At 58.3% G+C, this 12,858-nt stretch overlaps 1 protein-coding gene across 3 annotated transcripts in view; it reads left to right on the plus strand.

Annotated features, from left to right (window-relative positions):
• The first annotated feature begins 947 nt into the window (after nucleotides 1–947).
• The window catches only part of cdon (cell adhesion associated, oncogene regulated), a 33,837-nt gene continuing 21,926 nt past the window's right edge, over nucleotides 948–12,858 (plus strand). Inside the window, exon 1 of one of the 3 annotated variants that reach the window (XM_015337529.2) lies at nucleotides 948–1,307. Coding sequence is in view for 1 of the 3 variants with exons in the window: in XM_069182396.1 (XP_069038497.1) it covers nucleotides 3,467–3,624 (158 nt within the window). In the remaining 2 variants the exon portion in view is untranslated. Of the gene's footprint in view, nucleotides 1,308–1,333; nucleotides 1,524–3,450; nucleotides 3,625–12,858 lie in introns of those variants that run through there. The other 2 variants (XM_015337532.2, XM_069182396.1) reach the window with 2 other exon arrangements.

The raw sequence follows: 12,858 nt of genomic DNA on the forward strand, positions 1-12,858 counted from the left end.
TTCACTACCTGCTGTGGCCTGAATGACGGGACCAGAAGGCCAGAAGCGATGGTCCTGTAACAATGCTCGTGTTTTGATATGCTTTCTTGTTGGCTTCATTGGAACAACAAGTGTGAATTTGGTTGGCTTCTTGTAGTTTTTAGTATTAATATTATATCTTGGGTGGCACAGCGATTGGCACTGCTGCCTCGCAGTGCTGGGGCCCTGGGTTCAATTCCTGGGGCTGCTGTCTGTGTGGAGTTTGCATGTTCATGCAGGTCTCCTCAGGCACTCTCGTTTCCTCGCACACGTGCTGGTGGCTTAACGGGCTCCTGGGAAGCTTGCCCCTGGGGCGAGTGTGAGGGTACCCCGCCTGCTGCCTTGCTGCGACCCCCATCGGAAGAAGCGCTTCGGAAATAGACGGATATTATCTGTGTACCGTGCGCAGACAAGGAGACGTGCGCTGTGTGCGGCTGGGCTGGGAGACCTCTGGAATGACCCAGCTTTGTGCTGTGGGCGGTGCTGGTGCCCTCGGCAGCAGGGCCCCAGGACGGAGGGCAAGACCGCTGGATGAGACACTGTGAGGCTGCTCGTGGTCTCCTGGCTCGACCCCACTCAGGGCTGCTTAAAGCCCCCCTTGCTGTAAGCACTGAAGTCATTCTCACTGCTGGCCTGGGGGCCAGGTCCGCTCCTGGACAGAGGCGCTGCGCTGGGGGAGGACAGCCCTCTCCAGAAGCAGTTCACCGTTAATGAGCACCTGCTAACCCCACAGGTAAAGAGAGCGCCGGGTCACCTGCAGCGCCGCTCAGGCTGGCGGCCGAGAGGCCCGGGCGCCTTGCGCGCTTTGTTGCCAGAGCTTGTGAGCACACCGGCACCCGGGCGGCGCGCCCCCCTCCCTCCTCCTTACGTATGCGGCGCTGGGCCGGGACGCGGAGTGGCTGCGGTGATTTGCTGAGCAATCCGACACTCGCTCGCAGGCTGGCTGGTGTGTGTGTGTGTGCGGGCAGGGAGGGGGAGAGAGAGCGCGGACTCAGCTCTCCTTCACACTCGCCCGGAGTATCTGTCTGGCTACACGCGTCCGAACTGCAGAAGCCGCTGGTTCCGCGGCCAACAAGAATGAGCCGCTTCCGATAAAGGACGGACCGCTTGCCCGCGACCTTTCTGCTCCTTCCGAACTTTATTGATCCCCCCCACCCCATGTCTCCCCCCCCTTGTTTCCGCGCTCTCCGCCCGTGCCTAATGGAGGGCCCCGTCCGGATCGGCCAGCTCAAGAATGCGCTCCCCCGTTCCGCCCGGCTCGCCGCGGCTCGCACCCCCCTGTGAAAGAGGTAAGCGCGGAGCCGAGAGGGGCTCAGCGGCCGGCGCCGTCCGCGGACAGAGGGGGACAGAGGGGGAGAGAGGGGGCGGGGAGGCGCGCAGCTCCCAGCGGGCGAGGAGCGGTGGTCGGCTCTCCCACCCCGCGTGTTGGCGACTTCTCTGTGGAAGCGCGGCTCGGGTCCAGCCGCGGGTCTCGGGGCTGACGCGCCGCTTGAAACAAACACGCGGTGGGTTTCTCTTCGTGTCTGTGCTGGTTTTGAAGTGCTGCTCGAGTTGTTTCAAAAAAAAAAGCAAAGTTCAAGTGCCTTCGCCGACGCCTTTTATCTGTGTTATTGAAGCGATTACAGTCGCCGCGCTGCGCTGGCTGGGTCTGCCCGGGGGTGTGAGTGTCGAACCTGGACTCCGAACTTCCTCCGCTCCCGGCCGGAGCCAGACCCGCTCCGTGGCAGCGGGGTCGCAGCGCTCTTGCTTCTGGTTCTGCAGACTGGGCTTGAGTTGATTATTTTCATACCATGCGTTTTTGTTTGGGTTCCGCATGTTTAGTTTGGCTACCAATCAGTCTTTTGACTCATCCGTTGTCGCAGGTTTTTCAGTGAAAATAAAACATTTCAAACGTCAGTCGTCGACCCGGGCGCCTTTCCACAAAGCAATGGCAGCGCTGTTAATTTGTTGTTGTTTTTTTAAGTTTTCGGAATTTTGGTTTGTATGTTAAAACCCGGTTTAAAGGAGAAAGGGGGGTTTTGGAAACAGGTTGACCCGAGCGCGGACGAGCTCAGGTGCGACTCGCTGGGTCTGCAGACGTGTTCACCCCGAGAACTGCGCCCCGGCGGTGCGGTGGCCGTGCCGGGCTCTCGCCAGCGCGCCTGCCGGCGTGTCCCGGGGCCGCGGTCCGGGTGCGCGCTGTGGGCAGTACAGGTACACTGTGTCGTGCCGTCTTCTCGCTGATCGGGAGACAGATTGGGGGATCTGCCCTGTTCGGTCCTGGCTCGGCCCCTGGAAGGGCGGGCAGACGCGGACCCCGCAGTCCCGCTTCCCGGTTCTGAACTCGCGTGTGAAGCCTGTTGCTGATTTGCTTTCTTAACCGAGCTCTGCGTGGAAAGTCACCATAATTGCGCTATTATTGTTTTCAATACTGTTGCGACATTGTATACAGTGACATGTTCGATTCGTGTGTTTACATTTGCCGTCCTGAAGGTTTAATCTTGTGACGACTGGCGTGGGGAGAGCCTGAAAAGACACGCAGAATTATTGGAATTATTTTTAGAAATGTAACGTTTTCAGGCGTGGTGTTGCCCTACGTCTTTCATCGCGTTAAAGGATGAGTGCTTTTTTTGAACACCAATTGCATGGCCGTGCGGGGCTCGAACGCGTGTCCCATCTAGCCAGCGTGGAATTGCCCTAGTCCGTGGGCTGCTGATAATTTTGCATTGTTGACATTGGGTATAGCAACACTTCAGAATGTGTAAAATGTGCTCCTAGCCCGCAAACAGGGTCATGTCAGACGGTAAGGGCGCTGTTTGCCTCGGGGACTCGAGTGTGAACCTCGGCCGGCCGGACTCTTCTGGCTGAGTTCCGTAGCTTGCATTCCTGTCCGCACATTAGCCCCCAATTCACAGACCCAGCGCCTCGCCTGCGGGGTCGGGCAGAGGTGGGCTCTCCAGATGCGGAGCAGACAGCTCTCTCCTCCAGGAAGCCCGTGCCAGGGAAACGGGTCTTATCGCCACAACCTGCCGCGATGCCGTTTCCTAAATCAGGCTTTGAAGACCCTTTCTGCTGTGAAAATAATATTCCGGGGGGGGGGGGGTTTCTGTCCTTGCTCGGCGTCCGAGAGCTCCTCCGCGGCCTGACAACACCCCGGCCTCAGAGATCCCCGCCTCAGAGATCCCCGCAGAGGCGCTGGAAACCCGGGTTCACGTCGGATCACGCACCGCTTCTGCAGACACCTCCTCCCCACCCATCCGTCCCCTCACCGCTCCTTCACAGAACAGGGCGCCCACACTTTTTTGGGGGGGCTCATTATAGCACTTCCTACATTATCGCGCGGCTTAACGGTTAATTGCACCACCACGGAGACGGCTCCCCTTCAAAACTGACCGCAACCCCTGTCGCAAACGATAATCTACCGGTTTAGAGCTGTTTCTGTACTGACGGCCCTCTGCTGACCTGCAGCATGTTTTGTGACGTGTCTGGTTTGCAGCAAGCCTACCGAACACTTAACCACCGCATCGCTTTCACGACGATAAAGATGACAGACAACCCGAGCTGGCTTCTGTTGGTGAAGCTGTGGACGTGCTTGAGGGCAGCGGGCAGACCCCGGGCAGAAGCGAGGTGATGGCAGGCTGGGCCGTTCAGCGCTGGAGTCGCCATTTAACTCTCATTAATGTTGACTGCGCAAGTGGCGCGGCGCAGAAACCCGAGAAATGAAACCGTTTGTGTTAGAGGCAGCATTTAACTTCCACCTCCTCGTACAAAAAGCGTCTTTCATTCCAGCGCGTCTGTATGAGGTTGGTCTCCGTTTGCGTGCAGCTCTTTATGTGCCTCTGCTCTCTCTGTCGGCCGAGCACGGATTTTTAATTTCGTGTAGGAGTCGCGGAAGCAGAGCTGTGAGGAATCCGTAGCCCGGGGGTTAGAAAAGGTCTTTCACACTGACGTTTTAAGACGCCTGACGTGTCTCAGCCCAGCGGCGCTCATAAAAACGACTATCTTGGGAAACGCGCCGCATCAGATCAAATCACTTTATTGGCCATATACAATGCCTCGTATTAGGCATCCCCATCAGTGCCGTGGTCTCGGGGACGGACCCCCAGTCTCAAACCCGCGGAGGGGGTCGCGCAGTGAGAGAGCAGCAGACCCGCCGCCGACACAGCGCCTCTCGGAGCTCAGGGGCTTTCTGCAGCGTCGCGCAGTCTGAGGAGCGCGAAAATAAATTTCCTCTTGCGACTGAAGAAAACCCTTTCCTGGAGTCCCTACGGGAAGGGGCTGTGTGTGCCAGCTCCAGGAATTCTCTGCGGAGCTGTCCTGTAAGCCAGGAAACGAATCGTCCTCATTTCTCAGCACGCTCGTCAGACGTGTCCATCCTGTGTAGGACAGGTCTGGTGAACACCCGCTCGTTTGTACGCGCAGCTCGAGTCTGACAGCATGTTAAAACACGACTCGGGTGGACCATTCCCCCTGTTCTCTTTCAGTTTTAGTTTGATGAACACCTTACATGCTGTTATAATTTTCAGCACCTCTGGTCCTCGCCTCCGACAGCCGGGCTCCACAGTTTCCTGAAGTGAAATACTGCGAGAAGCGACGCAGGCACGACCGAAGCCTCCTGTCCAATTGCGCCGAGTCCAGAAGACGAAGCACAAACTTCTGGCAAAGAAATCGAAAGATAAGCTGCACTTAGCAACTGTGTCGCCAGCGACCCCTTTGAAACTGCTTTGCGTTTTAACCCCAACATCTGCGCTGCCGGGCTGGAATAAATCATTAGTGTGCCTGGACTTACTGCGCTGAACAGCGCCGCGCCATTAAGTGCCCTAGAATAATGTTTGGTCGATTAGGCTGCCGGGCTAATTAGAAACACATGTTTGTGTTGGTAGAGCTGTGCTAAACGAGCGATTCAGTCTGCGAGTACGCGCGGGGTATAAACGCGCTCTCTAGTTCATATTGGCCCAGGAGCACAGTCCGCTGTCCGTCCTCGGTGGCAGAGGGGACTTTAAAAATCCCAATCAGGGGTATAAAGGAATCGTCTTGTAGTGCAATAAAGGCTGGTGATGCAAGAGTGCGCCCGGGAGCTCACGGGTGGAAATGTACTGGGAGCACCGAGTCCAGAGAAGTGATCCCTTGCCCGTGAGTGCGCGCTTCCCCGGGACAGCAGACACTGAGGTACTGTGCGCTCGTGTTCTCCAGAAACAGGCCTTCGCCGCTGGCGGTGTTCTTGGCACAGACCCTTTCCGAGGGAAGTCACGGCAGGAGGTGGGCGCGAGGCCTCCGCGTGCCAGTTCCCGAGGCCGTGGGTGGCATTGGCTCTGCTCAGTGTGGCTCCCCGACACGGCTCGTGGGAGCGCCCCGTTCCCGGCGGCGCTGTTTCGCCTGGAGGGGAAAGTAGAGGTGAGCCGGAAGCAGGCCCGTGTGTTTTCTGCCCCGTCAGTGCTGTTGGTTCGGGTGTTGCCCGGCCTTGACAGGAGAGCAGGGCCAGTCGGTCCAGGAGCTGCGGGTTTCCCGTTTGTTTGGGTAGAAGCTGCGGTATCGGGGTGCTCAGTCACGAGGGACCTCAGTCGTGGCTGCCGCAGCCCGAGGAAGTGGTAGGGGCTCAGATGACGTCACGGCGCCTCTGCCCTGTCCGGCGTGTGAGAGAGGCGCCGGGTGTGCAGGTAACCGCTCGGATCTGTAGCAGCTGACTGCCCTGAGAGCTCGTGTGTGACGGTACTGTTGAGTAAGAAGGCCGGTCTGCTTGCAGGGCGAGAATCCAGAGGCCAGTGTCGCAGGAATCAGAGGTGTTTCTTCGGAGCGTAATATTATCTAAAAGGTGTTTGTTCAAACTAAACTACCAGTAGAAATTATACGGAAACTGGAGTTGCAAAGGAATTTCATTTACATTTTAACCTTTTTGGATACTTTATTGGAGGGCTGCCAAGAAACAAAAGCACCCTTTGAAATATTACCAGTGTCCAGTTTCTGTCGCCTGGCTGTGAGCCGGTCTCTGACCCTGTTTCCCCTCGCTGGCTCTGCCCTGCTCCAGTAGGATCACATGTGTCATGACGGGCGCTCTGTAACACTGCAGCCCGGAAGTCAGCGCCCTGAACTGAGAGCCCGCAGTGAAGATCCGCAGCAGAGCGGCTCCGAGTTTCACAGGACTGCAGGTGGATTCACCTGGTTAATGAGCAGCAGTGACCCAGGACTGGGAGCCCCTGGAGTGTAGCGTTTGTCTTATTGTTGAAACCCACAACATATTTAGAATAGTTTTCAGGGCCGCTAGATCTATCCCGGAGAAGTGTATGAATTGGCTTCATTACTCTCTGCTCTCCTCCCCACTAATAGCTGATGTGTGGTGAGCGTTCTGGCGCACTATGGCTGCTGTCGCATCATCCAGGTGGATGCTGCACATTGGTGGTGGTGGAGGGGAGACCCCATTACCTGTAAAGCGCTTTGAGTGGAGTGTCCAGAAAAGCGCTATATAAGTGTAAGCAATTATTATTATTATTATAATTAAGTGTGCGGGTGTGTGAACAGTCAACCCGAGACGTGCAGTGTTGGACTATTCCCAATGTTGGACTATTTTCCAAGCTGCGCATCTGTCATTTTCAGACTTCCACGGGAATGCGAAGAAAAAATAAATGAAAACTCTGTGTTAACCAAAAGTAAAACTAACGCTACTTCGGAAGAATGGTTCAATACGTGTCTGCGAGCGCGCATGTGCCATCGCATTGTCGTGCCTCGTGTTCTGCGACTTTCTTGGGGTGCAAATGTGATTTTAACTTCCGCCGAGACGGCTTTAAAACAGGCCAGGTCGTTTCTGAATGTCATGACTTTATTCCGCCTCCAGTCCGTGGGTTGCTGTCCTACAGAGACCGCCCAGCCACACGGAGGAACAGGCTCGGACTTGTTTATCCAGATAATCGCAGTGATGAAAATCAATCATCCCTTTTGGCGAGAAAAAGCCCGACCTGGGGGCTAGCAGCCAGGCGGCGTGCTCGTGTTGACGTGCCAGTCGCTGGACTCGCCACACCGCGGCCTGACCCCCCCGGACCGGCCCTCTGACCCGCGAGTGGAGCGGGCTCGCCGGACCGTCCCCACGGACCGATACCGAGCTCCGGTCCTCCGTGTGGAGAAAAACACTTTCAGCTGTCAGGACACGATTGCAACAGACACGGAAAATTGACAGGGACTCTTTCTGTCTGTTTGGGCTCGGGGGTGGGGGGATTCCGTCTTCAAAAGACAATATTATTATTTGCTCGCAAGTTAATTAACGTAATTAGAATGCGCCCCCGTATCCGGGGCGTCTCTTTAGTAAATACCACCCTGAGAATGTGTCTTTACCTCGGCCCTTCAGCCATGAAGAGTTAATAAACAGAGGCCCCTGGAAGGACGAGCTAGCCGCGTGGGAATGCGGGGCGTGCCCAGTGACCCTGCGAGGCACGTGGAGCCGCGGGCCGGGTGTTTTTAACGCCAGAAGTCGGTGGTGTTTTCGCGTCTGTATGTCGTAAATCTTCCCTCGGCCTTGGAAACCCCGCAGCTGGGGAAAACGCTTTGAATAAAATGAAAAACACCAGGGTGGACTTGCTAAACAAACAACCAGACTGGAGCGGTGGGAAGACGCTGGGCCGCGCCAGGCGCAGATCGGAACGGGCTGGTGACCTGCTCCTGCGAGTCCTGGTCTGGTGCTTGATGAGAGCCCTCTCCGACAGGACCTTGAGTCCGCAGGCGGGGGTGTGGTGTGGGAGCCCCCGTCTCCTGAGGGAGAGTTCAGGGCGGGCCGGTGGAATGGAGGAGAGTGCACAGGCTGGGGCCACGATCCTTTCTCGTCTTCCTCCGGTTTTGTGCTCCTCTGCCTCACGCCACACACAGCTATTCTGCAAAGGGCCCAGTGACGGCATGATTGAGTGAGCGCTCTTGTTAAGCCCTGTGTGCTTCCCATCCAGGGTGTTAATTGCGTGAAGAGAGAAACTGAGCTGGTCAGGAAAGACCGCTTTCTCTCCCATCGTGTGTCCAGGAGCCGCTGTAGTGCGGGGGCCTGTCTTGGGTTTTTGCGTGTTCGGTGGATGATGGAGGCTGGGAGTGTTATTGTAGTGTTACAGTACGATCGTTTCCGTGTTTCTGGAGCGAGTCTGACAGCGGGACAGCGCCCCTCCTGCGGCGGGGGTCCCGGGATGCATGCGCAGCGGCGGGGTGCTGGCTGCAGTCCCCAGCGCCAGAGATACGCCCGGCCCCCAGCCCCCAGCCCAGCCCAGCCCATCTCCCACCTCTGCTGTGGCTCCTCCAGTTACTCTGCCCTCCGAGGTTGGCACTGGAGCCTCCGGGCTGGCGAGCCTGGGCCAGGCCGAGAGAGCTGGTGAGAGAGAGTGGCAGGACTGGACACCGGTGAGTCTCGAGCGAGCTGTGCCGTGAGGGGCTCCCCTGCAGCCTCTGATCTCGGGGAGCGCCCATCGCACCCTCCGTCCCCTGCGGAGCACAGGGCCCCGACCGCCTGCTCGGACTGCCAGCAGGAGCCTGGAACAGCGAGCTTCCCCATCTCTGCTCTGAACAGCAGGGGGCGCCGCTCCGTCCTGCCCTGCGTGTGTGAGAGCTGAGGAGGAGCCATGCGTGTGCGTGGGGCTGAGGAGGAGGAGGACGAGCCGACGCGTGTGCTTGGGGCTGAGGAGGAGGAGGACGAGCCGACGCGTGTGCGTGGGGCTGAGGAGGAGGAGGAGGAGGAGGAGCCACGCATGTGTGTGAGAGCTGAGGAGGAGGAGGACGAGCCACGCGTGTGCGTGGGGCTGAGGAGGATGAGGGAGGCCATGACTCCTGCAAGACACTCTCCTGTGAAGCTTCAGTGCTGCAAATATTTTTTTAAAGTTTTGAACGAGGATTAATACTTGAAGTTAAGAGTGCTTCTGGAAGGGGGCCAGGGAGCGCTGTGGGGGAGATGTAGCAGAGACAGCCGGTGATGTTGCACAGGCCGGGTGCCTGTCTCTGTGAGTCAGGTGGGGGGAGAGATGGGGTGCCTGTCTCTGTGCAGTAGGGCTGGGGTGGGGGGAGAGATGGGGTGCCTGTCTCTGTGAGTCGGGTGGGGGGAGAGATGGGGTGCCTGTCTCTGTGCAGTAGGGCTGGGGTGGGGGGAGAGATGGGGTGCCTGTCTCTGTGAGTCGGGTGGGGGGAGAGATGGGGTGCCTGTCTCTGTGCAGTAGAGTTGGGGTGGGGGGAGAGATGGGGTGCCTGTCTCTGTGCAGTAGGTAGGTGTAGGTTTTTCATGCGTCTTGCCCATGGGTAACACGTGAGACTGGAAGGATGTGAAAGTGTTGTTTTCTCCTCCACTGGAGCTGTAAATACGGCACTGGAGTCCAGCTGCTGTGCACCGGGAGGCTGGGCTTGCCTGTGGCTCGTCTTCTGATAAAGCTGCCCTTCATTTCCAGTCCGCAATACCAGCTTTCCTGTGCTTAGTGCCGGGAACAGAACTTGGCTCGGACATCTTGGAGCTAAATCAGCCTTTGAAAGGAGCTGGCGAAAGTGGGAGACCAAACCAGCTTGCTGCTGCGAGTGTCAGTCGTAAAGCAAAAGAAGAAATGATGTAGCAGTATTGAAACTTAACCAGCCTGCCAAAGTGGAGTGTCTTTACTGCACCTTTCCAAGGTAAATCATGTCGGGCATGATGGATGGGCTGGTTTGTCTTTATAAACAGGGGCCGATTCGTTCCCCAGGTGGTTTCCAGCAAAGAGGGCTGATTTAGACTCACCCTGAGACCAAGAGGCCTTTCAGCCCATCTGGCTGTTCTGGTGTTTGGGAGGTGATGAGCTCAGGAATGTCATCCAGCTGTGTCTGGAGAGGAGCCAGGGCATCGACTTCAACACTACAGCTGGGCAGCCTGTTCCCTACTCCCGCCCCTCTCTGTGTACAGCAGTGCCTCCTGTCCTGACTGGAGGAGCTCATCCAACTGTGTATTGAGAGAAGCCAGGCCATCGGCTCCCACAAGCTGCCCAACGTGATGCCTTAAACAGGTAATTGCGTGTGGGCATCTTGTTCCCCACCCCCACCCCTCTGTGTAAAGTCTGCAATGACTCTGATCTGTTTTCCCTTCCTCTCCTCCACTCCCTGGGTTCTTGTTTCACCAACGGTCCAGCTCTGGGCGATATTCTACTTTTCTTACTCTTCTTACCTACTGTTCCGGTTGCAAAAACACGTTAAACTGCAGATGATGTGTATTTCGTAGCCGTTTAGCTGGGCGGCTGTTGTCGTGCTTGTGAGCGAGGGGCCGAGTGTTTCCGTGGCCAGCAGTGTGAACGAGGGCAGCTCTGGGGCCGCTCGTCTGCAGGCAAGCTCTGTCGTGCGTGTGCGTGTTCTCCTGGTGCGCGGTGCGGGTTCGGGGGAGCCCAGCGGCGCGGGGGGAGGTGTTGTGTGGACCAGCGGGCTCTCTGGCACTGATCCTGTGCTGCGACTGGCCTCCAGCGGACCCCGGGTCCCAGAGCTCCAGACGGAGCAAATCCGGGCTTTGTTCCTCGTCGCTGGTGGAATTCGCCCGTGGGGTCCGGGGGACCCCCAGCCAGGCTGTCCGTCCCTGTGTGTCAGACGAGACGGGATTTAATTCCCCCTGTTTGTTTGCTTAATCCCGCTGTTGAAAGGCTTGGGAACAGACGGACTCGCCCCCCCCACCCCCCCCAACCCCACATCGGTTCCCAGGAAGACAGCCAATCAAGGAGGCTCTCGAGCTGCTGCGGACTGTACCCCGCTCTCCTGCGGCTGCCACTGGGCTCAGAGGCGCCCGGAGCGGGATCACCTGGGGGCTGGCGATGTGACTGGGGGGCTCGGGGGGCTCCGGGGGACTGCCCCTGCACGCTGCAGGGCCCCTCAGACCCGTGTCTTGACAGCGGCTCTGTTGTGCTGACAGCAGCAGGACGAGTAGACTGACCCCTGTGTGTTCCTGCAGCTCTTCCCCCCAGAGGGCGTCTCTCATGCCTGACTGGCAGGGACTGTCGCGTCTGGGGAGGGGCGAGGTGTCCGCTCGGATTCAGGAATGCATGTGCTTGTGGGGCGGGCGAGTACGGACAGGCCCGGGCAGTCAGGGGTCCCCAAGGCCGCAGGGGGAGACAGCTCTGTCCCGCTGGACTGCTGGAAAACAAAATATATCCGTATATATTCCTGCTGATCTGGGTCTGGACTCATTCGGGATTCCCAGATGGAATCGTTTCTCAGGATTCCTGCAGGGCCGGCGCAGGACAGCTGTGAACCCATGCGGGTTTTGTCTGCAGGAGCTACCCGGGAATTCTGGAGTCTGAGCCTGGACTCCGGAGGGGCGGTGAGCTGTCCTGGAGGAGGACAGGGAAGCTGTTCCAGACTGGTCTGTGGTACAGAGGATGGGACCCGGCTCTGCAGGGGGTGGGGGCAGAGTTCATGCCTGCTCATTGCGGGAGCTGAGCAATCCCAGATTTCGTGGGTGTTTGCTGTTCACGCCTGACTTGTGACGAGTCTTTTCCAATAAAAGCGCATTGTGTGACTGTGCTTGGGTTGTCTGTGCATCGTTGCCTTAGAAGGACAAGAATCTCAGAACCTGGAGGACACTCAAGTGCCACCATCTGGTATAATAACTCCTTGCACTTCTGTAGCGCTTCTCTGGACCCTCCACTCAGAGCTCTTTACACGTCATGGGGATCCCCTCCACCCCCACCAGTGTGTACCCCCACCTGGATGATGCTCCAGTCCTCTCCCAGCTCTCAGTGGGGAGGAGAGCAGAGTGATGAGGCCAGTTCAGAGACTGGGGTTATTAGGAGGCCATGATGGGTAAAGACCAGGGGGAGATTTGACCAGGACACTGGGGTAACACCCCTACTCTTCTCGAGAAACACCCCGGGATTGTTAATGACCTCAGAGAGTCAGGACCTCGGTTTTACATCTCATCTGAAGGACGGCGCCTGTTTACAGTATAGTGTCCCCATCACTATACTGGGGCATTAGGACCCACACAGACCGCAGGGTGAGCGCCCCCTGCTGGCCCCACTGACACCTCTTCCAGCAGCAGCATCAGCTCTCCCAGGAGTCTCCCCTCCAGGTACTGGCCAGGCTCTCACTGCTGGGCTCCAGGGGGGCAGGGAGAGGGGAGAGCGAGGGGCTCAGTCTCAGCCCATGTCTCTCTTGCGCTGTGTGCAGTATGCCTTCGCTGCTCGGTTGCGTGACCACTGGCGATCAGGAGCTCCTCCTCACCCCTGACCCGGGACTCCTCTCCCCGCGCGAGCCTGGAATGACACTCCTCCTCCTCGCAGCAGACACTGCTGCTCCCAGCATCCTTTTCCGGTTTCCCCCCGCTGAGAATCGGGAGACCAGGGTCCGAGCTCCGAGGCTGGGGTCCTACAGGGAGTTCACCTCACCTAGAGAAACGCGTGGAGGGGGGTCTGGGGCACCATGTCCTTCGGTCGCAGACTGTGAGCGGCTCTCTGTGAAAGCGGGATCGTACAAGTGCCCTGTTTTGTATCCTGAATCTATGGACTCGGGATCAGAAGGCTCCCAGACCCCTCAGTCCACGGTGATGCCACAGGAGGGGCACTGAGGGATCGGGCTGGGTCTCGTCCCGCGGCTGCTCTGCCTGTGCTCAAGCCGACTGGCCGCTGGCAGCGCCCCCCGGTGGGCGGGCCATCCCTCCGTGACCCGAGTGCTGCGGGCGCGCCGGTTAGCCCTGCTGTCGTGGCGCCGGGCCCACATCGCACGTGCAGGCAGCGGCTTTTCCTCCGGAAAGCGAGGCGCGCAGGAGAGGCAGCCTGCTTCCAAGAGGCCAGAGAAAAACAAACAAAACAGCCCCTTATCGCTCGTCTCCCCCGCGGCTCCTGTCCGGGGAGTGTCCCGGGAGCTGTGCCGGGGGCGCGCGCGATGCCCGGATCTCTCCGCGGGCGGTGG

This window comes from Lepisosteus oculatus, chromosome 23 (genome assembly GCF_040954835.1).
Source record: "Lepisosteus oculatus isolate fLepOcu1 chromosome 23, fLepOcu1.hap2, whole genome shotgun sequence".
NCBI classification, from domain to species: domain Eukaryota; kingdom Metazoa; phylum Chordata; class Actinopteri; order Semionotiformes; family Lepisosteidae; genus Lepisosteus; species Lepisosteus oculatus.